The sequence below is a fragment of the Mytilus edulis genome, chromosome 6, assembly GCF_963676685.1.
Source record: "Mytilus edulis chromosome 6, xbMytEdul2.2, whole genome shotgun sequence".
Taxonomy (NCBI): Eukaryota; Metazoa; Mollusca; class Bivalvia; order Mytilida; family Mytilidae; genus Mytilus; species Mytilus edulis.
Genome location: NC_092349.1, coordinates 76,595,582 through 76,620,872, shown reverse-complemented (window position 1 = coordinate 76,620,872; position 25,291 = coordinate 76,595,582). Strand labels below are relative to the sequence as shown.

General features: G+C 31.3%; 1 protein-coding gene across 1 annotated transcript; it reads left to right on the top strand.

The window, feature by feature from the left end:
- The first annotated feature begins 715 nt into the window (after positions 1 to 715).
- Positions 716 to 18,092, top strand: LOC139526818 (uncharacterized). The gene is made up of 12 exons (XM_071321969.1): positions 716 to 788; positions 2,044 to 2,160; positions 5,608 to 5,729; positions 6,326 to 6,446; positions 7,753 to 7,898; positions 10,795 to 10,862; positions 12,793 to 12,903; positions 13,673 to 13,774; positions 14,066 to 14,167; positions 15,436 to 15,540; positions 15,867 to 15,980; positions 17,924 to 18,092. Exons 2-12 carry the CDS (start codon positions 2,092 to 2,094, stop codon positions 17,998 to 18,000), a joined length of 1,137 nt encoding a protein of 378 aa, XP_071178070.1. The 5' UTR covers positions 716 to 788; positions 2,044 to 2,091; the 3' UTR covers positions 18,001 to 18,092.
- The last annotated feature ends 7,199 nt before the right edge of the window (positions 18,093 to 25,291 follow it).

The window sequence follows — 25,291 nt, the reverse complement described above, 5'->3', positions numbered from 1 at the left end:
AAGCAGTTGTTATCTTATAGTTCGTCTCTGTGTATTTTGCACTGCCATTTGATTTTGTTGCACTACAGTGTTTCTTTTGTTTCGTTGTTTTCCTCTTATAGTTGATGTGTTTCCCTCGGTATTAGTTTGTAACCAGGATTAGTTTTCCATACATCGATTTATGTCTTTCGAACAATGGTATATATACTACTGTTGCCTTTATTTATAAATGCCACAAGAATACACAATCTAAAGTCAATTTATTTGAGGCGTAGGTTATCAAACTATTTGGATATAGTTATACTGCACATGGTAAATTAATGATGCATGTAAATAAAATACATTTCTTCGAAATATTATTAAATACAATTGCACGACTTCGTAAACTTAATAATTTTGTTATAATGAATTCTTAAATATGTGTTAATTTGGACTTTTGTTTTGACACATCGCAGTTCTAAATTGCAACCTATACAATGTCAATTCAAAAAATTAAACAAAATGAAATGGACGAGGGTGTGATGTTTAGTCTGTTATACTCTATGTCGTCCTTGAGATTTACTTTATCATGATGTATAACATGTGTAGATACAATGGGTTCATAATCGTATTATATTAACTACTTAAGAAAAATCCGTTGAAAAATAACCATTCAATACTTCGTGACAACATATCTTTTTGAATACAATTATATAACCGTTTTCTGTACGACTGAAATATTTTACAAGTTGTCGTGGTATATAGACCAGATAAAACAATCTAAACATGATTTATAAAACTACTTGTAGGAAGAAGTAAAACGAAACAAGGTAAATAATGCCATTTTAAACATTATGTACGTATATCCCCTTGTTCACAATTTTGTTTTGAAATTGATTTATTCTGAATATGTATATATTATCTTAAAGTCACGTGAAACTTTAGAAAAAAGGTTAAATAGTTTTTTTATTCTTTGGCGGAAAAGTTTTACTATAAAAGAAGTGAACGCGAACTTTGTTTGAAAAGAAAATCCTTTATTAATCAAAATCTTCATAAATTTTTCAATATTAAATTATTCCCAGTCGCCGACATTTTCCCGTTTGCAGTGACCAACACTCTTTTCTTATTTATTTAAAAACTTAATACCAAGGGGTTATACATGTTCTACGATGCTAGCGTTAGCAGTCCCTATTACACAAGACCAGTGACTATTGATGTGACCAATATATATTTTAAATATGCACCTTTTCGTGTCTTTCACACCTATTTATTTTTTAATTTACTTGTTTAAACTTCCCTAAACTTCATACATGATTTGACCTATCTGCCGTTTTGCTTCGAGTGCCAAATGTGAGTCTCATACACAAAGGTGCTTCTGGCGTACCAAATAATATAGAATGTCATGTTACAAATCACGAGTGTGTGAAACCACATGGTTAATGTCTTTCCGCTGAATGTTTTGTCCCCAATGACATCACAACCCAAGTCGTCCCTGCTGTATGTGTGACATATGATATCATTAAATTAATATATTGATTTTTTTAAAGTTACTTTTTGAAAATGTAGAATTATTCAAAACACGAAGGTTTTACACTCCCCAGGATTAGATTGCTCATCTATAGTTGGCTCAACGTCATGGATTGTTAAATTCGTAAATGATTTGGTATTTTAACTGTTTTAATTAAAGCAGTTGAGTTTGATGTAGAATTTCAAATAAGATCGTTTCAATATGTGTTTATCAAATAGAAAAACGAGACATAGAAAAATAGAATAAAACGATATTAAACAAAAATTGTCATATATAAAAATCACACTTTAATTTATATATATCGATTTGGAATTTTTTGTATAGTTGATACATTGTATTGCATTTGTATTGAATACGAACTTTTAACTTTCGATAACCAAACAATGAAGTACACGCAACAGTTTAAAAACATTTGATAAAGAAGAAAATGCCTGTACCAAGTCAGGAATACTACAGTTGTTATCCATTCGTTTGATGTGTGTGAGCTTTAGAATTTTGCATTTTTGATTTTGTGTATAGAACTTAAATATATTTTCTTTTTTATGTACCTCACACAGTTCCAATTGCTATTGAAGATCATCAAATTGTATGTTTGAGAGGGTGATATGGTTTGCGTTGCAGTGAACAGCGTATCTTCATTTCTTAACGTTCTGTTGATTATCATGCATAGTCTCGTAAGTCCAGTTATCGTTCTTATGTTGTGTTAATGTATAGAAAATGCTAATAGGTATTATGTTAAATTATTCAAGGTGAATACTGAGACTATAAACAAGAGGGGTCATTGACAAAACTAACACTATAAAGGTTTGTGAGGGCATTCATGTTTATATAGGTTATTACTTTTGTGATCATGTCTTGTTTTATTAGTTTATAAACAGACAAAACATTAAATAATTGAAGTTCATCAGATTTACGAAAGCAAAAAAAATGCTTAAGGTAGATTCATGGTATACCGCCATCTTGGATTGTACAATCACAGTACAAAATCGGTCTAGTTATTTGCCCAAATCAGCAAATTTGGAAACAGATTTGCAATTTAATGGTTAGACTGTTTATTTATATAAAGAAAACTTGCTAATTTATTGTATTATTAAAAATATTTTAACAAATATCAACCTTTTTGGTTTTTAAAATCATTTCTTTTCAAATGAGCCATTTAAGGGGAGATCACTCTTTTAGCACAAAATTTATACTGGGCTAATAGGGAAATTTTTTATTTTTACTTGTGGCAAGAAAACAAGTTCGGTGACACCATGTTTTCTTTTTATTTTCTTAAAACATATTGTAAAACCTATCTTCTCACAATTTTTTTCAAAATTCTATCTCATAGAATTTTTTTTATGCACTGTTATGTGTTTTTTCATGAACAAACTAACCAAATTTAGGCAATTTTCAACAACTCATAGCTTGAAAAATAGCACGGTGACCCATACTTTTTATTATATTTTTGAAAACAGCATAGGAAAATCTTCATTTTGTCAAATTATAAGAAAATTCTGTCTCAAAAAACATTTACTTATGATCTACCTTAATCAATATTATACATTCTGTATTTTTTTAATGAAGATGACCACAGATTGTATGATTGAACCTTAAAAAACATTCGTTTAAAAAGATACCTTCATAAAAAATATGTTTTAAAACAACGATAGTTAGCAACACGACGGGTGCCACATGTGGAGCAGGATATGCTTACCCTTCCAGAGCACCTGAGATCACCCCTAGTTTTTGGTGGGGTTCGTGTTGTTTATTCTTTAGTTTTCTATGTTGTGTCATGTGAACTATTGTTTTTCTGTTTTTCTTTTTCATTTTTAGCCATGGCTTTGTCAGTTTGTTTTAGATTTATCAGTTTGACTGTCCCTTTGGTATCTTTCGTCCCTCTTTTATCACGGTAGGCATAGTGTCCGTCTAGGATCGTGGTTTTTCGAGTGATTTGGTCCATTTTTATGCCCCACCTGCGATAGTAGAGGGGCATTATGTTTTCTGGTCTGTGCGTCCGTGCGTCTGTTCGTCCGTCCGTCGTCCGTCCGTTCGTTCGTTCGTCTGTCCTGCTTCAGGTTAAAGTTTTTGGACGCGGTAGGTTTTTTTTCGAGTGTAGTTCGGGCTTTTTCGAGTGATAAAACATGCGATAAGTTCAATTAACGGATATTTCGTAATTATAACAGTTTTTAACATTATTACCTATCTTATATTGAATACTATATATGTTGTGATCAACAAAGAAGCTTAATTTCCCTGTATTTAATTAAAGAAATCAGTGTTTGTTATTGTTCGGGTTTTTTCGAGAGCAAGTGTAAAATCGTCCGGGTTTTTAGACAAATGGTCCGGTTTTTTTAACAGAAAACACACACACACTTAATCCATCCCATTTTTATTACCATTGAACACAAAATTTGAATAAAATTTCAGATAAAATCAAAAATTTGGAACCCATTGTCTTTCAATGTATTGTCTTAATATGGATGTACCTGTTTTCTGTAAGTCTCTAGTATCAATTATCAGACTCTTATCATATCGATCTTTTTTGTCTGTTAGTAAAACAGTTGAACTCTTGTTTAACAGTTCATTAAGATATTTTTGGAAGTTATCTTCCAAGTCCATTTTACTGTTCAGTAATAGTTATCCCATGAGGTCCAAATACTTATATGGTCCGGAACACTCACATTAGATTGTTTACATCACAGATATATACTTTACATGCAATTTATAAGATGTGAGAAAAAAAATATATACAAATGAACGATACTTGTTGCGTAATAAAATGCAAGTATTGATACACCATGCGCCTTGGAAGTACTTAATTTGAGCCTTTATTTTATAGTTTTTAAACGTAAACATATAACATTATTAGCTATAAGAAATGTGTATAATCATTCGATAAAAAAAGGACACACTCGAAAAAGCCCGGACTGCTCTCGAAAAACCCGGACATAAAAAACTGAATTTAGTCTCAAAATGTCGTTTTCAATGCAATAACAATAGTTTTTGCAAAGTGTCTGTATATCTTAGGATATATAGATTCCATGTATGCATTTCCGTCGACATTTGCATTGGTATGTGTAAGAAAATGGCTGTATTCGGTATTTTGGAATAAAAGCATTTAAAGGCTAATTTTAACTTTTTAAACGAAAATCAATGTCAGAATGATACTATCTTTATATCTAAAATACTAATATATCATTTATAACCTTGTATATCAAACTCAAGCTTCTATATCACGTCTTGTTAGCAAAGAAGTCTGTTTGTTTACATTTTTGATCATATTCACTCGAAAAAAAGTGGTCACACTCGAAAAAGCCCGATCAAATCACTCGAAAAACCACGATCCTAGCCGGACACTATACCTACCGTGTTTATGAACAGTTCATAATTGATAATGAATCGCATTCCTGTATTGGATAAATAAGAAACCTGTGTACTTTTTAACAGTTTTTTTTCTCTAAGAAGGCGTAGCAAACATCCACTCGATCAAGACTTTACTCTTACGTGCTCAAGACACATGGACATTATTGATTCATGGACTGAGGTGATTTAAAACTTTTAAATGAGTTGACACTTAAGAGTCGTTTATATATTAAAAAAATGAAAGCAAATCTTTATAAATTCGATGAGTGTGTTGCTCTTTCTATATTTATATTCATCAGACATATCATAAGAAGACCGTCTGACCGTCAGGTTCAACCCACAATTTTTTTCATAATCTCTTAAAATATCCTGTACCAAGTCAGGAAAATTACTATTGTTATATTATAGTTCGTTTTTGTGTTTTCTGCATAAAGTGTTTCTGTTGTTTCGTTGTTCTCCTCTTTTATGGTGTTTCTCAGTGTAAGTTTGTAGCCTGGATTTGTATCTTTATCAATGGATTTATGAATTTTGAACAGCGGTATACTACTGTTTATTGTATTTAAAGAACACTGTATTATTTGCAGGATCAATAAATCCAGGAAACGTATCGATGGTATGCGTTTATGATTTAGTGGCAAATAAGTTGTCTTACTTCTCACTAGAACCGGTAGATTAAAAAAAAATCACACACATTTCTTATTATGTCCCTTTGATGGTAGAAGTTTCATATGTATTTTTGAAAAGATTCCTACTTAAACATAAACTTAACTTTTTAGATATGTGGAATATACACTCAAGAACACGTAAAGAATATACTTGTAAAAGTTTTGAAGTCAAATTGCACGATGAACCGGGACCACAGTTGTAAGGATAAATATCTCCAGATTTGTTATAATCAGTAAGTTTAATAAGTAGACATCAATTGAACAGTGCATCAAATTTTACACAGTCAAAATTAATTCCGTTAAGACGATCGAATTTAACTACACATTAAACAAAATGTTTTATGATACCGCCATACAATACAATGACTGTAGAAATACATGACCTAATATAGTCTAAGCCAGCTTTCTTGGTGCATTTCTCCTTTACCTCTTTTCCCCTGTCCTTTATGTGGAACAAAAAAACACAACACTTCAAACTGCTGAGAGTCTATAAAACAATATGTCATGTGCAAGCAGTAAGGACTAGCATATATTTTACTTGCTTATCAAGTACTTAATCGGACCTATAAGATAAAATCAAATACAGTGAAGCACAGTTAAGTACTGTCGAGATTATGTCGAGTCTTGTCAAGTAAAATCTGTTCTCGACCTTACTGGTTGATCACAAAATATGGTCTTTTTAAACTCTGAACAGTTTGTAGTGAAAGGAAAACAGAGCGTTAAACGAAAGTTTACATCTAGCTTTCAAATTACCTTCCCACAACAAATGTACAGTTCATAACCCCTTTATTTTTTGTGAGCTATGCACTACAAAGTGTTTTTCTTACAGCATGTCGTTATGTTATAGAAAACAGCCTCCAGATTGTTTATTCCCGCCTGATTTTGACACGGACTACACTTATTTGACAGCCGTAACTGGAAGCAACTTTACGTATTCTAGTCTTGTAGAGGTACTTACTTTTAATGTGTTGTTGTAAACATTAACCAAAACTGTCTTAACTGAGTTTTTAAAACGAAGAAATATCCTTTAGGCAACGTCTTTCAAAGTTATGCAGTTTAAGGTTTTTAAAATCTGGTAAAACATTTAACACTAGTATTTAAGTCATTTTTGTTACGAAAACGGAACTGAATCTCATATTTGATAATTTGGAAATATCTGTACCTGTTCGTCGTTACATGATATATCATATTTTAAAAAAATATATAAGCAGATCATGGAAATTACCTTCAGTAAGAATTCTCAGTTTCGTATACAATTAAGACCAAGTATCTTTTGCTAAAATTTAGTGTCGCAGAAGAGATACACGTGGATTTATAGCATGATATATACTAGTGATCATAACAGGTGCTAGATAATGCAGCAAGGACCTCACATCAAAAGGTTAAGTGAACGATAATTTTTATGTATGACTCAAAAAAGCTAAAGTAAGAAAACATTGAATGATTAAATCATTTGTTTGCTGAGAGCAAATCTTGCTTAAATTATAACATATATTTGTTATTGCCTGTAAAGATATTAATCTGACACAAAGAAGATATAATAAAACTTTTAAAAAACCCAGAGATCTGTTTATATGGAACGAACCTTATTTTAGTTTAAGGGTCCCAAACCTTTCAGGACTATACTTGTAACACTATCCTTTACCCAAAAGATTGCCTTTCCGTATTCCTTGTCCTACTACTAGCATCAACCCTTACAAATACATTTGAATACGTGTTCAATTATTTTTGAACAATATTAAGCATTTACATCCATCTGTTGTGGTTATCAAGTTTGCATTTATATTATATATTATAAAGTATTTTCTGTATAGAGGTGGTGATGTATTGGCATATCCATTGGTTTCCATTTTTGTCAATGTTCTACGTCACATTAGTATTCCTCTCCTGAAATTATCTCTGAGAGAAAAAAAGAAAATCATATTTAATTTTGTAATTTCAAAGAAAGAATATCACAGTGTGTCTCTAAAACTATGTTTTATTATGTAATTATCAGTTAATATTAGCAAATTTAAATAGAGTCCGGCTTAGAATCACTCTCAATATGATAAAATCCAAGCATGAAAAATGTTTTCTTTTCTCCATAATAATAAATTCATGAATGTCTTTTTGTAATCTAGCTTTTATTTATAATATTCAGTCAAGATGCCACTCTGGTAACCCTGAATATGCAGAAAATTATTCATTGTCATAATAATATCTTAACATATGCATTTGTAACATGCTATCAATTTTTATCTGCATGTACATTTAAAGTTGGCATTACTTAAAAATATACACGTGGGAATCACACTGACACCAAGAACTACACGATCTCCACTGAGAACGTCATGTGAAAAGAAAAGGGAAAATACTACTAATGGTTTTAGAGTCGTGACGAGTAGCGAAGACGGCAGTTATCAGTAAGAATTTGTTTTGGTGAATGTTTTATTTTTTATTGTTATTATATTCTTAACTGCAAGGAATGCCGGTGGTTCTCTTTCTGTTCTTCGGTTGCTTCTAACACCAACATAATAAACGTTTCACTACAATATAAATAAGAGTACCAAACATGATGTTAAACATCAGCAATCGATGCATCTTAACTTAACAAATTACTTAGACAATAAATATTGCTTTGTTATTGTGAAGACCGAAGTACATTTTGTATGAACACTCAAGGGCGAATGTTAAAACTTCCAACGCTTTCCTGGTACCTGTGATAACTATTCCAATACATAGCTAAAACAGATAAATTAGTTTTTAAGATTACAATGTAAAGGTATCATCAGTAGTAAAATCAAGCTTCTGTTTTGTTCTTCTATTTTTTAAAACATGATTTTTTTATAGTTATTTTATAGTTATACTGTTGTCATACAGCTTAAGGCCGAGAGCAATGAAAAGTTAGCTTTAACAATAATTAGATTTATTCAAAATTCTTTCCAACTATGACAATGACTTCAACGGTACCAGTTTAACTTAAAACAATGAATTTATGTTTCAGTAGCACTGTGTGAATAATCATCTGTGTTTGCACTTATTTTCTGTCGTGTTAAGGCGGGGTTAATTAACCTTGATAGTTATATAGTAAAAGTCTTTAACAACAATTAAATGAACACCTTAGTCTTAAATGCATAATTGTTTTATTTGTTTGTAAGTGGTTTTGAACTATAGTTGTCAGTTACTGCGAGAACACTCAGATTTGTACTTATTTTTGTTGTTGTTGGAATGTAAAAGTACCATGCTACGTCCACTCTGTTAAGATGCATTTCTGTTTTTTCTTTTTTATTCATCTTCTTGGCGTGGTCAAACTACAGTGCATACATACATTTTTTACAATACATAAGTTAATGACATTATTATACTATTGATATTTTACGAATAAGGCATAGTAAAAAAAGTAAATGATGTGAATACTCAGTATATGATGCGTCTAAAGGATACTTTGGAATACATTAAATATATATGATCATATCAAGAATAAATTCAATTAAATAATTTCAATAAATCCCCCCCCCCCTTTCTGTCGACAAATGACTCGTGTTTGTCTTTAGAAAGATATAAATATTCTAGTATCTCCAGACGTCTTTTCAAAAATAAAAATAAAAAGCTTGCACAGATATTAACAGTCTGTCTAATGCTCTTTACATAATTAATGTAATACTTTGCCTGTAGAATGATTTTAACGAGACATGTTTCAATCGATTTTCGAATTTACATATTCTTTTTTGTAAGGAAGAATACAGTACAAATGAATACTGTTATAGTTTAAATATTTTTATATTTTTCTTATATTGTTCTCTATCTGATTTTCCTCTGGTATCTTTTGTACCTCTTTTTCCATTTATTTTCGAATTGATTCGTTCCATTAATAATCGTGACTACATTCTTTACTGCAATAATTCAAAACTAAGTTATCAGAATTCAATACACCAAAAATGACAGTGTCTTTATTCAAAAATACTTTTACTCCAAAAACTAAATACCACCAATTAGAAAATTCTCTCCAAAATTGTTTTATTTCTGTATATTTAAACAGTTTATGCTCTATAGTTTCTATGTCTTTACAACTGGCTTATTCATTAGTTACGGAAAGTTAAAACTTTTCTAAGAGATAATTATCTGAGACTATTCTGTGTAACAATTTATATTGGAAAGCTTGTAGTTTGCTTTCTATAGTACATTTAAAATCTAGTGAATAAATATTGTTCCACTTTTCGTTACTAATTTTTATATTAACACTTTCTACCCACCTTTGTTGTGAAATAGGAGAAACACTTCCCCAATCGATAAAAAAGTGAATATACATCTTTAGCGAATAATATGCTGATAGGCATTGTTTTATTCGCATGCTCAAAAACGAATCCAAATTAGTTGCTGTTAGGTGACATTTCTCTTTGTGTCTATCTTATGAGTTTAGCCTTTTCCCACTGATTTTTATAGTCCGTTTTTATGTTGTACTGTAACACCACTGTCCCAGGATAGGTAAGGATTGAGATCCCGCTAACATGTTTATCCCGCCATAGTCTATTTGTATGTGCCTAGCCTAAGTCAGTAGCCTGATATTCATTAGTTGCATTTTGGTTCTGTGCTACATATTTGTTTTTCGTTTATTGTTTGGTAAATATATTAGACCGTTAGTTTTCTCGTTTGAATTGTTTTTACATTTGTCATTTCGGGGCCTTTTATAGCTGACTATGCCGTTTGAGCTGAACTCAAAGTTGAAGGCAGTATGGTGACCTACAGTTGTTAATTTCTGTGTAATCTGTTTTCTTGTGTGAAAAATCGTCTCATTAACCATCGTACCACATCTTTTTTTATATTAAATAATTTAGTGCGTCCAAAGCAATTTTCTGAATTCAACCAGGCATTGGATTTAAACAAAAGCAACAAACTATTTAAAAGAATTTATAAAACGTCGTTTTTTTTATATCAGTCAAGACTCCATTGTACACTAGCCACGTGTATCATGTATACAGGTTTCAACAGGAAGACTGGGATTTTATTTATAATTTATATTTGAAAAGCCAAATGAATTACGAAAACAAAAAAAGCGAATGGAAACTAAATATTACACTTAATATTATTATGTAGCAAATAAAGGCAGTGCTTTAACGTAGTGGGCCAAAAAATTAAAAGAGCATTAATGTAGTTCTTCTTGATCTCTGTTAAAACATTTTGGCGTAAACAAAATTAGTACTGCTGTACACTTGACATTGGTCAAGGATTTTAATTCAAATTTCGAAAACAAACAAAGATGTATGTTGAACTTACATTTAATGAAGTTCCAAATATTCATTTACTTTTCTTTGCCTCCAGATTTGAACTGTTAATAGAAGCTATTTGTTATAATCCTAACTGTTTCGGACATAGATGTGAAACTTGTGGTAAGTAAACTAAAATAGCTTTTAAATCAAATGTAGAATTTATTGTACATTAAAGATGTTTTTTTTATACCGTGATTGAAGTACAATGCGATCTTAAAATTTTGAAAGTTTAGCATCCATAAAATCACTGTGTACACAACCAAATGTGGACTATGAAACCTTGTGCAAGAAAATGAAGGCACATTGTCTAACTATACAAATCCTTGACATTGTGGATGATCTATTTTGTCATGATTATTGATTGATTTTTTTTATTATTGGTTGCTTAATGTCTAGTGGCAAATATTCATGCATGTTCAGGACGATGTCATTAATTGAAAAGCGTGATAATGTTATGTATTCATCTTATTATCTAACCATGAAAAAAGTACATGTACAATAAAACACTAATTTATATGAGTCAAGGGTTTTTTGAAATACAATATTTTACGTTGATACTTGTGAGTAGATTTACAAAACATAAAATAACACCTGTGATATAAGAAGAAAGCCTAAATAAACCAATTAAAATAATATTCGATTTGTAAATATGTGCTAAATTAGAAAGTCTATGAAACGTAAATACTATGACACCAATTGCTCGGGCATGCGCATCACTCTTAATTTAATAGTATATACCTTTTCATTAACTAGCCTAGACATATACCACAATAACGCTAACTGCGGTTAGTACATACAAAGTTTGTCTACTATGGCCATTTATCCAAAACAGGTTATCTACACCGAAAACGATTCTCACGTTAATTTCACATGTCCTTAAAATCATTCAAGTAAATTGTATCTTGATCGAACTTATACTTAATATTCAAGAGTAAAATTTTATGTAAATAGTTCATGCTCCTTCTTTCGAAAGACTCATTCTAATGCAACAACGTTTGTAACGTTCAATTTGATTGGATAACGTAAATAATTTTCATGGCATCAATTGACAATTGATGCTATGGAACGTACGCGTAAGCGCAGACGATTTATGACAGATTTTAAGTACATGTTTTAAGTTTGTTTTCTGTGAGTTTCATTAGAATGGACATAACAATATTGTATTTTAAGCTCCGACAGCATCAATTGGTGATTTGATGGGCGCAAATACCCGTTTAATTTCTCCGCTAACGCGTCGCCAGTTAACTATATTTGCGACCATCAAATCACCAATTGATGCCGTCGGAGCTTAAATTGCAATTCAGTTATCTCCTAATTAACTATAATTTACAGAAATGGAAAGTTCACAATTGAGAAGCTAAAATCATGTCTTTTGTCGTAAACCATTATTGCCAATTTCTAAAAGTTAATTATGAGGAATACTTAACTGTGTCTCTTATATCCTTATGTCAGGTTTAAAAGGAAACTTTGAATTATTTAATGTGAGGATATCATCTATACAGCGGAAACGTAATGTGAAAGGAGACTGCTAACTTCTTATTATTCCGTCTTAAAGTTCCTGTTTGAAGTCAGACTCACGTGAAATAAGAAACAAATCAGCAGCCGTAGAAGTAAATTTGATTTTCATGGTATTTCTGATTGTTTGAAAAAAAACCAGTCCCCCAAACTTACAACATGTACATCTGTTAATTAAGAAATACAATATCTAGTTATTGCCATTTCCAGGATTATTTTTATTAGAACAAGATTGAATTGATAACAACATGATTTTAACGAGACATGTTTCAATCGATTTTCGAATTTACATATTCTTTTTTGTAAGGAAGAATACAGTACAAATGAATACTGTTATAGTTTAAATATTTTTATATTTTTCTTATATTGTTCTCTATCTGATTTTCCTCTGGTATCTTTTGTCCCTCTTTTTCCATTTATTATCGAATTGATTCGTTCCATTAATAATCGTGACTACATTCTTTACTGCAGTGAACCCTTACAATAACAGATGCTATATTCTTTAATATCTTTTTTAAAACAATTTAATTAACAGCAACAGTCGGAATAACGCAACCAGTCCAAAGCATTACATTGAATAAACTTCGAACAACAACAACAATAACAACACAGTCATTAAGCTATAGTTCAAAAGAAACCATGAACGGTTTGTTAATCTTTTTTACCTGTTATAATATCACACACCTAAAAAATCGATGTTAGCTATACTATTAATAGAAATCACAAAACAATAGTTTTTGTCAAAATTAAACACAAGCCTGTTACAGGCATATTGCAAAAATAGGTAGCCATTTTGATTATTTTTTTTTTTAAATATTGTCTAAAATATTTCAAAATATTCATTTATCATATTGTTCTAAAATAGAGTAAACACAATAATTATATATGCCTTTTTTGTCAGACACCTATATAGTTAAGAAAGGACAAAAACATGACACTTTTTGGACTGCGAAGGGAGGTACCTTTTCAAAGAATATTTCTTAAAATAGTCTGGAAACCTATTTTCAAATTTTGATATTTTGTTAGGTACAGCCTAATGAACGATATATGGAAAAATTAAGAAAATTCATTAGCTAGATATTTTGGACCATTTAGCCATTTTATAAGGGATCTTACGGTTTGGTCTAGTTATTTTTGTGATTTCATTTTTTTCAGACTATTTATGCTATACATGTGTTAGCTACATTCGGGATTAAATTTCCTAATATGACAATATGATAATATACAAATAATGCAACATACTGAACAATAAAACAGGGAAAAAAACCTACAAGTTGTTAAACAGGAATGACAAAAAATGTTGAAAATAACAAATAAGAATAAATTGAACCTCTATTACATCATAAATGATAAAAGGGTACTTATAAGTTTCTTGATCATAGTTGTTCTTTTCTTATTACTATTTTGTCGGTTAGGCGAATCTTGTAATGACAGTCCATTTGTGAACTGCGACAAACAAACCGTTTGTTTTGTACCAACACTGAAACGACTGTGTCCTCGTACATGTGGATTATGTGGTAAGCACTTATTTCAAATTATCGCTTGAAATTGTTTCAAACATATATTATGTTAATCTGCAACGGTTTTAATGATATGTATACACAACAAATAGATTTTTTCGAATCATTTCTTTCCTACAGTTATATATCTCAAAAATATTCTTAACAGTTCTTATTAATTTGTGTTAGATACATTTAAACGTCTTTGTGAATTTTGTACCATGTTTTCTTTCCTTTGTATTTCTACAAATATTTGCCCCATTATAAGTGCTGTTAAATATGTAATTACATGTTAATTTAACATTCTAGGAAACACATGCAAGGATAATTCGGCAGTAAACTGCAATGATATCAATGTATGTTCCATTGCGCACTTGAGAGGACACTGTCCATTACGTTGTGGCCTTTGTTGTAGGTATTAAAAAAGTAAAGTCATACACAATTTTTTATACATTAATGTCAGATAGTTTTGTTTTTCAAGTATTTATGAATTCATTGCAGGGATAAACTTGTACGCATCAATTTCAACACATAGTAAATAAATGTACATTAAATGGCACAGAACAATATGACTTTACAGAATCAAGGCATCTTATTAATCTCACAAATAAACAAAATGTTTTAACGGTGCCTGATATTTTATAGTTATACCTATGTACGTATAGAAGAGGGACGAAAGATACCAGAGGGACAGTCAAACTCATAAATCGAAAATGAACTGACAGCGCCATGGTAAAAAATGAAAAAAAAGACAAACAGACAAACAATAATACACATGACATAACATAGAAAACTAAAGACTAGCAACACGAACCCCAACACGTACAATGGGTGATCTCATGTGCTCCGGAAGGGTACGCAGATCCTGCTCCACATGTGGCACCCGTCGAATAGAAAATGCACACCAATTGCTATCCTAATTTTTTTTTCAAGCATTTGATTTTTTAACACGTGTTATAAAGTTAACCCTCATGAAAAACGAACTGTTTAATCAATGTTAACAAAAATTTAGGACGATATCATGAGGTGGTTGACGTCATGTAATACCTTTTTTACTGACTGACTACTGTCGAAACCACAATGCTAATGTGACCTACCGAACTGAAATTGTTACCGGGTTAGTACTTGCAAGAGCCGGATCTGGGTATCCTTCCAGAGCATATGAGATCACATGCGATTTGTGGTTTTGGTTGGTGTTTTTTTCAGTCTTGAGTTGTCTATGCTATGTTTTAATGTTTGTCTTTTGTTTTTTTACCATGGCATTGTCATTTAGTTTTCTACTTTTGAATATTACTTTGGTATTTTTCACCTCTCTTTGTACAAGAATTCCCTCAAGCAAATGATGGGTAAAATTATTTTATAGCTAGCTAATTTCCCACGTGAGTGGCAGATGTCTAAATATTGTAATATTGACATAATTGGGTGAGGAACCCAAAAAGACATAATTAGTAATCGCGGGAATAATTGCTGAAAAGTATTAATAGTTATCAAAGGTACCAGGATTATAATTTAACAATCAAATAGTTTTTTTTTACTTGTTTTTTGACTAACGGAAAATATCTTTAATGTAAAACATGGTTCATTATTCAAAACAAATACATGACACACGCGCTATAAAAGCCTGATTCGATCGATTCTAAAAACAAATGTCAAGTGTGATTGGATATGTTTGATTTCAGCGCCACCAGCTTGTGTGGATAGTACGGTTATACATTGTGAAAATCCTGGAGTATGTTCAATTGCCAGTCTGGTACAGTTTTGTCCCCTTACTTGTGGCGGATGTGGTGAGAATCTTTTTAGCACATGACCAATGCTTAAATACTCTCCGTTCCATTCAATTTAGTTACATTTTTGAAATCTATAACAAAATATTTTGATAAAAAATATATTAAATATAGTAGTTCAACATGATTTCTCTTCCTATGAAAAACATCAAAAAAATCGTAACTTATAAACATTAAACGAAAGAACAGAAAAACGATTTGATTTTATTACCCTCTAAACCAACATGATAAAAAAAGGAACTAGGTCGGAAGCAAATGATAAATAAAAAAAAAAACATTGTGGGGATTAGTGTTTATATGTTATATCTACATTTGATTTTAAATAGTACCGCCGACAAAGATGCCATGTAGAGATGGGACATTGGTCAATTGTAAAACTGAAGGAATATGTATGAACTCTGTGCTAAAGGTTCACTGTGATTTTACATGCGGACTGTGTGGTAAGTATTCTATACGCAAGAAATGAAATGTGAATACACCTTCGGCACATCCTATATGTCTTACGGTAGCTTTTATAAAATATTGATGTTGAATTTGCATGATGACTGTCTGATTACATGAAGTGAAATGATCTTCACAGAGATGTTTTCTTTCAATGTGACGTCATCAGGCATGTTCGCTTTTTTCCTGACACAATAGGAAATTTGGTAGAAAGCAAAAAAATCGACACCCTGATCAAATTTTGATCAATGAGAAACTGAGATTAAACCACGCGTTGATTAAAAAAATAATCAATTTGTCAGGAAAGGATAAATCGTGTAAGAAAAAGTGAAAATTATATATATCATTTCACTAAGACTTGTTAGATAACAAAGATAAAGAAACAAAGTTAAAAAAAAACCTTGTCAACTTCTCAGGAACCTGTGTGATATAACAAAAAAAAGCAGATGTGGTATGATTGCCAATTAGACAACCCTCCACAAGAGACTAACATAACACAGAAATTAACAAATTGGTCACCGTGTCCAGTAATGGCATTTTCATTTTTGTTTTGTATGTTTTGATTTCGGTACCTGCGACAAAGTGAACACAAACCGTAAGAAACATACAATTATTAAGTTTAAACCCATTAAGGATTTGAGTTATGCCGCTTTATTTGACGAGTATCACATTAAACAACAAAAATATGACAAAAAATGGAAAATACACGAGTATCTTTGACTCAATCAGCCTATAATATCTTTACAAAACTTAAAAGCACTGATAAACATAAAATAAGATTTCTTCTGAACCCTCAACGGTTACATGTATTTTATTTCGTTTGAAATAGGGTTTTTCCCGTTTGCTATTTGTAGTTAATATTTACAGATGGGAACTAGTATAACTAGTTCGGATACTGGTTTTGTAACAGTATGTACTATTTATAAGTTTGACGTTAGGTGCAGGAGGCACGAGGAAAGTTTTGGCGGTTTTTATGGGTGGGGTTTAAAGGTACTATATAAAGTTTGGGATTTAAATGTATTAGTATCGAAGGTGCTCGCAGTTACGTCGGATTGAAGTTGGTCACATAGGTATATGTGCAGTTGCTGCTATGTTTATTGTACGTACAGGCGTTGGAGGCATTAGCCGGGGGAAAAGAAACGATGCGAAAGAGGAACAATGTTATATGTCATGTGTTTATATAATGTTTCGATTGAAGAAATATGTACAATTCAGTAAAATAAAATATTGTATCGCAAGAGAAAATAAGATGTTACTGCGAGCAACTAATCCTATATCTGTGTTTGTCTTGTTTATAGCCTATTGAATTAGAAATTAAATGCTTTAAATTCGGACGAGCAGGGCGAGGGAGAATTTAAACAAAACGAACTTGTATCCTTAAAAAAAAGTTCGATATTGATTTCTAATATTATGCCTATGTAACAATGAACATGAACATGTATGCATTGTTTAATTTAATTATATCAATATACATCTTCAAAATGAATAAATTACTTTCATTAAAGTTACCAATTTGTCAAACAATTTATGATAAAAACTCGATTTAATATCAATTCTTTAATATTTTAGCTATTTTGTTCAAACTAATTGGGTACATACTTCAATACGAGTATTCTAGAAAGTTGTATATATTGATGTTGACTGTGGTTCAAGGCTCCGTGTTGAAGGCCGTACTTTTACCTATAATGGTTTACTTTTACATATTGTAACTTGGATAGAGAATTTTCTCATTGACACTCATATCACATCTTCTTATATCTATTCAGATTAAATGTAAAGCAACCTTACCTATTTTTCCTGTTAGCACTCGATCGCTAGGTTGATAATTGTCTCCTTTCATAGCTTTTCTGCGAGGTTGATATATATTTGAAGTCATGTCTTTAGTTCTAAATTACTAAATTAAATGATCATATTTTTAACTTCTGTCTTTTATGATTTATAGATAAAACTAGTAGTACAGATACGACTTATATTGGAACAACAAAGAAACTAGGTTTGTCACAGATAATTGGGAGATGAAAGCCTAAAGTTGATGGCAAACGAATGGAAAATCATTGACAAACATTGTATATCTAATGTCATTCAGTAATTTAGCAATATAAGCGATATAAGCGGACAATCAATGTTAAAATACATGTGCTCTACGATTATGAAGATTTAACGTATGTCGTATATCACTCAATACAAACGGTATAACAAAAATACCGAACTGCATTTTAATTTTTATCGTTATTAAGCAAACAAATCATATTACTTTCTTGGCTTGGTATAGTCATTCTCCAAAAAAGATAATTAATGATTTAAAACCACTTGTATGACAGTGGGTTATAGTTCCGTAATATAAACAGAATTATGTGACCAACCAAAAAACATAAAAGGTTAATAGAGACAATAATTTGGATCCAGCAGTTATATATGTGCAGTCATTCACTGACATACAGCACATGACCAAATGACATAAAAATAAAATAAGAAAAACATAAAAAAACTCTTTTATACAAGTTTTGATTTGTAGTTGATAGTAAATAGACTTAGATGCAAACAAAAAAGTACTTTAGTTGATTGTTTTAGTATAGTAACCATTTTCTTGATAAAGTTCAAATAAATAAAAAAACAATACAAGAATAAACAAAATTAAAACAACACTGTTTTCGTGTGCGTCCGCAGTGCACATCCAGACTCACCAGCACCAGAAACCCCAATTGTCAGACACTCGATAGCGGGATGTATAAAAACCGAATCACGTCGATGGGTTTATGACCAAAAGTAAAATCACAAAATACTGAACTCAGAGGAACATTCAATCGTAAAGTCCCTCATCAAATGGCAAAATTAAATGACAAAACACATCAAACAACTGTCATATTCATGACTTGGAACAGGTATTTTCAAATATAGAAAACGGTGGATTGAACCTGGTTTTATAGCGCGTAACCTCTCACTTATATGACATTAGAATCAAATTCCGTTATATTTACAACGATGCGTGAACAAAACAGACATAATAAATAAAAGTCAAAATATGGGGACAGCAGTCATCCCTGTGTTACAATCTCAAAACAAACAACGATTTACAAAAAAAAAACACAAATGACCAACAGCATTACAATAGCAAGCAGCACCTTAAGCATTAACTCAGAACCATGCTTATTTTTATTATTTGCCAAGGAAACACTAAATATTTGTCTATTTGGTATTTGTATATTCTGATGAACTTTTTGTGAAAAGGAAGAGACGTTCTTTCATAAAACCTTGCCTCATTAACCTTTGCCCATACATCGATGACGCGTAGCAGTTTCAAGCACTTGAATATCGAATGAGTTGAGTAATCAATACTTGTACTCCATACGCGTTTCGTTTGTTATAGATCATAATGCTGAGATTATTACTTTCAAGTTGAACTGAATCTCTTGTTGAGGAGGATTTATTAATTGGACATATTTAAAATGTTTAGATTGTTAATGAAAAGAACATAATCAATATATCTGTAGAAAAAAAATAATTATCTTAAGTATTTGATTTTCATTTTTTTCACAATTGTCTTTAGAAACATCGATTCATATGAAAATAAGAAAATGGCGATTAGTAGAGGTGCACAGCTGGTTCAAATAGGAAAACTCTGCTGGAAAATTGAACCTTTAAGTTCAACAAATATGTTGTCGATGATAAAACTCAGCAAACTAATCACTAGTTCTTTGGTGTAACATGTTTTCTTTTTGTGCAAAATATTTCGTAAAAAAAAGCAGAATTATATTCCAAACAATTAAATTTGTATATCATGGTAGATTGTTCGAGAGGAAAGCTTTATGGATTATTTCGTTAACACTAATTAAATTTTCGTGTGTAAAGAGTAGGAAAAATGAAGTTTTAATAGAATGATTTTACAGAATGACCAAGATTAGATTTTTCCCTGAACTTCTTTGGGGTTGGTAATATTTCATATATGGGTAATGCCACTATGCGAGTTCAAAATCTCTCCGTTGTTTTTCTGTTGATATGGACAACCTTTTGGTTAATACAACAGACAATTCCTTGCCAGAACATGCAGATAAGCTGTTAATGTACGTGTTCAATACAAGCAAGTTAAGTCTTCAGATTTGTTTTCAATGGTATATTGAATGACGTCTTAAAAGACTTGTGGTTTTCTAAGATCTCAATTCCTTCAATAAAAAACTTTGAACAATGCGATAACCAACAAGTTATCAATAGTGACCTGTTGAAAACTTTATAGTGAATTTATGCAACCAACTGAAACAGTATAACTTTTCAGTTGGTTTGTTATGAGTAGCTTTCTAATCAGTAAAATAAAAAAAAATACCGAACTCTGGGGAAAGTACCTTATCAAATGAAAAAATTAAAGGCTCAAACACCTCAAACGAATATAAGATCGGTTAATATTTATCTGTTTAAAGTGTCACCATCCATTACAGTAAATATATATATACATAAATTCATAAGAACCTTACATTTAGTAAAAGGATGCCAGCCAAAAACGACTGTCATATTCCTGGCTGGGAACAGGCTTTTTCTTATGTAGAAAATGGATAATGCGTGTCTTTGATATCTTTACATTTTTTGTACTATAGTATCGTTTTTTTTATTTTGGCATAAAAATTCATATGTACATATGTAATTTGTTTTTCTCACGTGCAAACTATTCATGCACGTATGTTTTAACATCTTTTCTCTTCTATAACATTTTTCTACAAGCATTCGGTTTCTTTTTCACCATCCCATGAGATAGCACGACTGTAATATTTTGAAACTGAAGTAAAAGCTTCAAGAAGCCGAATAGTCCATCTTGAAAAATATGAATCATTAAATCCTCATAATTAGTAATATTTGGAACCATCTTTCACACATAACAAACAAAGACGGGAGTTTCCAAAGGACAATCCCAATCTATGAATCGAAGACAAAACGACATTATCATGGACAATTAGAAAAAGGAGGGGAAGTCAATCATTTTAAGTTTACAAACACTACATTTGCAACTAAGTACAGAATTTTAGGCTATATTTTAACCAGGTCTTATCTAGATTCAATTAGGGAATATTTTAATATCATATCCAAGTTATTTTAGGTCTATAAAATCCAAAAACGATGAATTTGACTATTTATATCACATTGTCGTTTTTAAGATCATATTTTTCTGATACGTTTTCTTTTTCAGTTTCTCTCTGTCTACTTTCATTTTGATAAACAACTCGAACATGTAAAATTATCTAACTAAAATCATGTATTAGGTGACGATGTATCAAATTTATTTGGAAAATAGCTCTTACTATTACTTGTAAAATGAAGACATCAGAACTTCACCAATCTTCAAATCAAATAGATCTATTAATTTCTATAGCTATGACGATTTTGGCTCTAGTTGACTTACTTGTAGATATTTTCTAGCTGATCATTTCATCATTTAATATTGCTCTCTATTTTCTATATATTTAAAAATTAAAGCCTGAAAAAGTGTCTCATGAAAATGGACATTTCACTTGCAACTACGCAAAAACGAACAGCCCGATTTCTAAGAAAGTCTGAAGCTGATTGTACTAGCTAATCATGTTTACTCCAATTGTTTCATTAACGATACAAAGAAAACCGGTAGTTTAACATAGCGATTGTTTTTACGTACAGTGTCAGTGTTTGTTCTCGATGAAATATAATAAGTGTTATAGCTTCATAGTATTTATTGTGAACCTCTCTGTACTATTGGTTGCATTCGTAGCTTTTTTGAATTAACCTTCATCAGGAACGCTCAAAACCGAATATGTGAAAGCCAAGGATATATAAGGACCGACAATGTTGATGAGCTATTAACAAAAAAAAGACCCAAAAAAATCTTTCTAAGGTCAACTACTCAAAGGGAGTAGAACCTTAGTTTCTGTATAATTTCAAAAAGTATAAACGGGCAATTTTACATAGTTTGTTATTACAAACATGTTTTAATCATGTTAATACCGAAGTACTGGCTACTGAGCTGACGATAGCAAGTCAAAGCTGTACCTATAGTACTGGCACAATGTCCTTGTTTAAAACCATCTGACGACATGGAGATGTTTATTTGTCATGTTTGTTTACAGATAATCATTGTCCTTGGTTTCTGGATGACGACGGACCTGGTTAGTACCCGAAACTTCCTGTTAAGATAGCTGAGCTATTGGATAAGATTGAACTTTTATGATTAAGCTATATCATGTCATCGTGGGAACCAGGTGACTATACATTTACACATGCGATGTACGTCACTGGTTATACATAACATGAAAGTTTGATGTGATAAATATGCATAACTTACAAATAAAAGACTAAAGATAAATAAAGGCAACAGAAATATACCGGTGTTTAAAAGTCATAAATCGATTGAGGAATAAAAACAAATCCAGATTAAAAAAAAACACGCGTGAAACACATCAACTATAAGCGGAGAACAAATAAACAACAGGAAGTGCAACAAACCAAACGCAAACAAACAAATAAACGTAATATTTGATGACACCTGCCATATTCAGGACATTTTGATACCAGACTAATACTTTTGTACGAAAGTAAAGCGTTTAGTTCATCTTTTTACATAAATAAGGCCGTTAGTTTTCTCATTTGAATTGTTTTACATTGTCTTATTGGGGCCTTTTATAGCTGACTATGCGGTATGGGCTTTGCTCATTGTTGAAGTAGTTATCAAAAGTACCAGGATTATAATTTTATACGCCAGACGCGCGTTTCGTCTACATAAGACTCATCAGTGACGCTCAGATCAAAATAGTTAAAATGCCAAATCAATACAAAGTTGAAGAGCATTGAGGATCCAAAATTCCAAAAAGTTGTGCCAAATACGGCTAAGGTAATCTACTCCTGGGGTAAGAAAATCCTTAGTTTTTCGAAAAATTCAAGGTTTTGTAAACAGAAAATTTATAAAAATGACCATATAAATGATATTCATGTCAACACCGAAGTGCTGACTACTGGGCTGGTGATACCCTCGGGGACAAAACGTCCACCAGCAGTGGCATCGACCCAGTGGTGTAAATAGTTATCAAAAGTACCAGGATTATAATTTTATACGCCAGACGCGCGTTTCGTCTACATAAGACTCATCAGTGACGCTCAGATCAAAATAGTTAAAAAGCCTAATCAATACAAAGTTGAAGAGCATTGAGGATCCAAAATTCCAAAAAGTTGTGCCAAATACGGCTAAGGTAATCTACTCCTGGGGTAAGAAAATCCTTAGTTTTTCGAAAAATTCAAGGTTTTGTAAACAGAAAATTTATAAAAATGACCATATAAATGATATTCATGTCAACACCGAAGTGCTGACTACTGGGCTGGTGATACCCTCGGGGACGAAACGTCCACCAGCAGTGGCATCGACCCAGTGGTGTAAATAGTTATCAAAAGTACCAGGATTATAATTTTATACGCCAGACGCGTACGGTGACCTTTAGTTGTTAATGTCTGTGTCATTTTGGTCTTTTGTGGATAGTTGTCTCATGGTTAATCATACCACATCTTCTTTTTTATAGTGTACACGTGATCAACACAATAGTAAGGACAAACTAATAATCTAGTTTACATGTACCGAAAAGGAAAATCCAAGATAAACTATGTCAAATTTCGGTATCGACAATCATCAAATATACCGGGATGATAATATATAAAACAAAACGAGCGCGACACAAAACACATCCAGGGACACTCCAATCAAAGCAATTGAAAGGAAAAATCAGTTCCGCAGATAAGTTTATTGATTATCGACTGTCATCTTTAAAATTTCATTTCTTCATACAGCTAAAGGATTGGCAACCGATGTGACCAACATCATTTTTTACTATTTATGGTTTACAAGCTGCATGTAAATATATGAACACATAACCTACTTTTTGTTTATTACGGAACCTTGTTTATTATACGTAGATGAACTCCAATGAATCTCGCGTGATATTGTATGGGATAAAACCACAAAATTAAAAAAAAATAAATAATTAGAAATCATTATAAATAACTGTGTCAGTGGTAAACAATATACAAGTACATGAAAAATAAGGTATTGTTACGTGTATATTTTGTCATTTTACTGCAAATTATGTCTGATGAATCACACACATAACATAAAATTGATAGTAAGGAAAGCAGGAACATATCTAAAATATCGTATGACCGAAATTGCTAGTCGACTACTTTCTAGAGTAGTTGTTCTTTAATAACGATTTGTATGATTTTTTTGCATTTTTGCAAATATTTTGAAACTATAATTGAAAGAAAAAAGTAAAATAACAAATAAAACCCACGGAAACTCCGTAATCAAAAAGTAAAATCAAAGCTCTAACACATCAAACGAAACGAATAATCAACTTAAGATATTGTGAATGATCACAACATCAGTTTACATAGCAAACACGGACAGTCGACTACTAGTACCTTTCAGAATTATTGTCTAGTAAAAAGAATGTATTATGAATATGATTATTAAAAAACACACTTTATTTTTTTTTGTAATGACGTTGTGAGTTTATGTCGTATAATGAGTTTTCATGTCCCTTTGTTATTTTTCGCTCCCTTTTTAGATAGATTTTGCATCAATTTTAAGCTAGACTAGAGATATACAAATAGGTTAAGCTGACCGAAATAGTTAACAGACTTCCTATCGGAATTAGTGACCTTAATAAAAAATTTCAAATGCTTGACTATATTGGCTCTTATTTGACAGAATAGTCAAAACATCAAAATGATAAAATAAACTCATCATATTTACCAGGCTCAATATATGGTACGTCAGACGCGCGTCTCGTCTTCTAAACACTCACCAGTTACGCTCGGAACCACAGATATATATCAAGATACAAAATATAGAATGCCATTACCTCATAATAAGAGTTTTAGCCAGTTTATTTTACATGTTCGAGATTTTTTCCAAAACTAATGCAGACAGATGAATTGTGTAAGACGATAAATGGCGAGCAACATACCATCTACACAGTCCATATGATAAAAATTACAAAGAAACCTTTGAATAGTTGTTGACCCTTAGAAGGTTTTATATTAGTCTTTCTAATGCTTTTTGTATAGTTTTTATTAACAATTATCTGCTAACAAACTCTCTCAAGACAAGATTTTGTCCAGCATAGTTTCATTTTATCGAAACTTCATTGTTTCATTTAGTTGGTATCCGTTTGATGTGTTTCAGTCTTTGATTTTGCCTTTTGATTAGGGACTTTCCGTTTTGAAATTTCCTCGGAGTTAAGTATTTTTGTGATTTTAATTTTTATTCCATTATTACATGTATTATGCAAAATGTCAGGTTAACATTCTA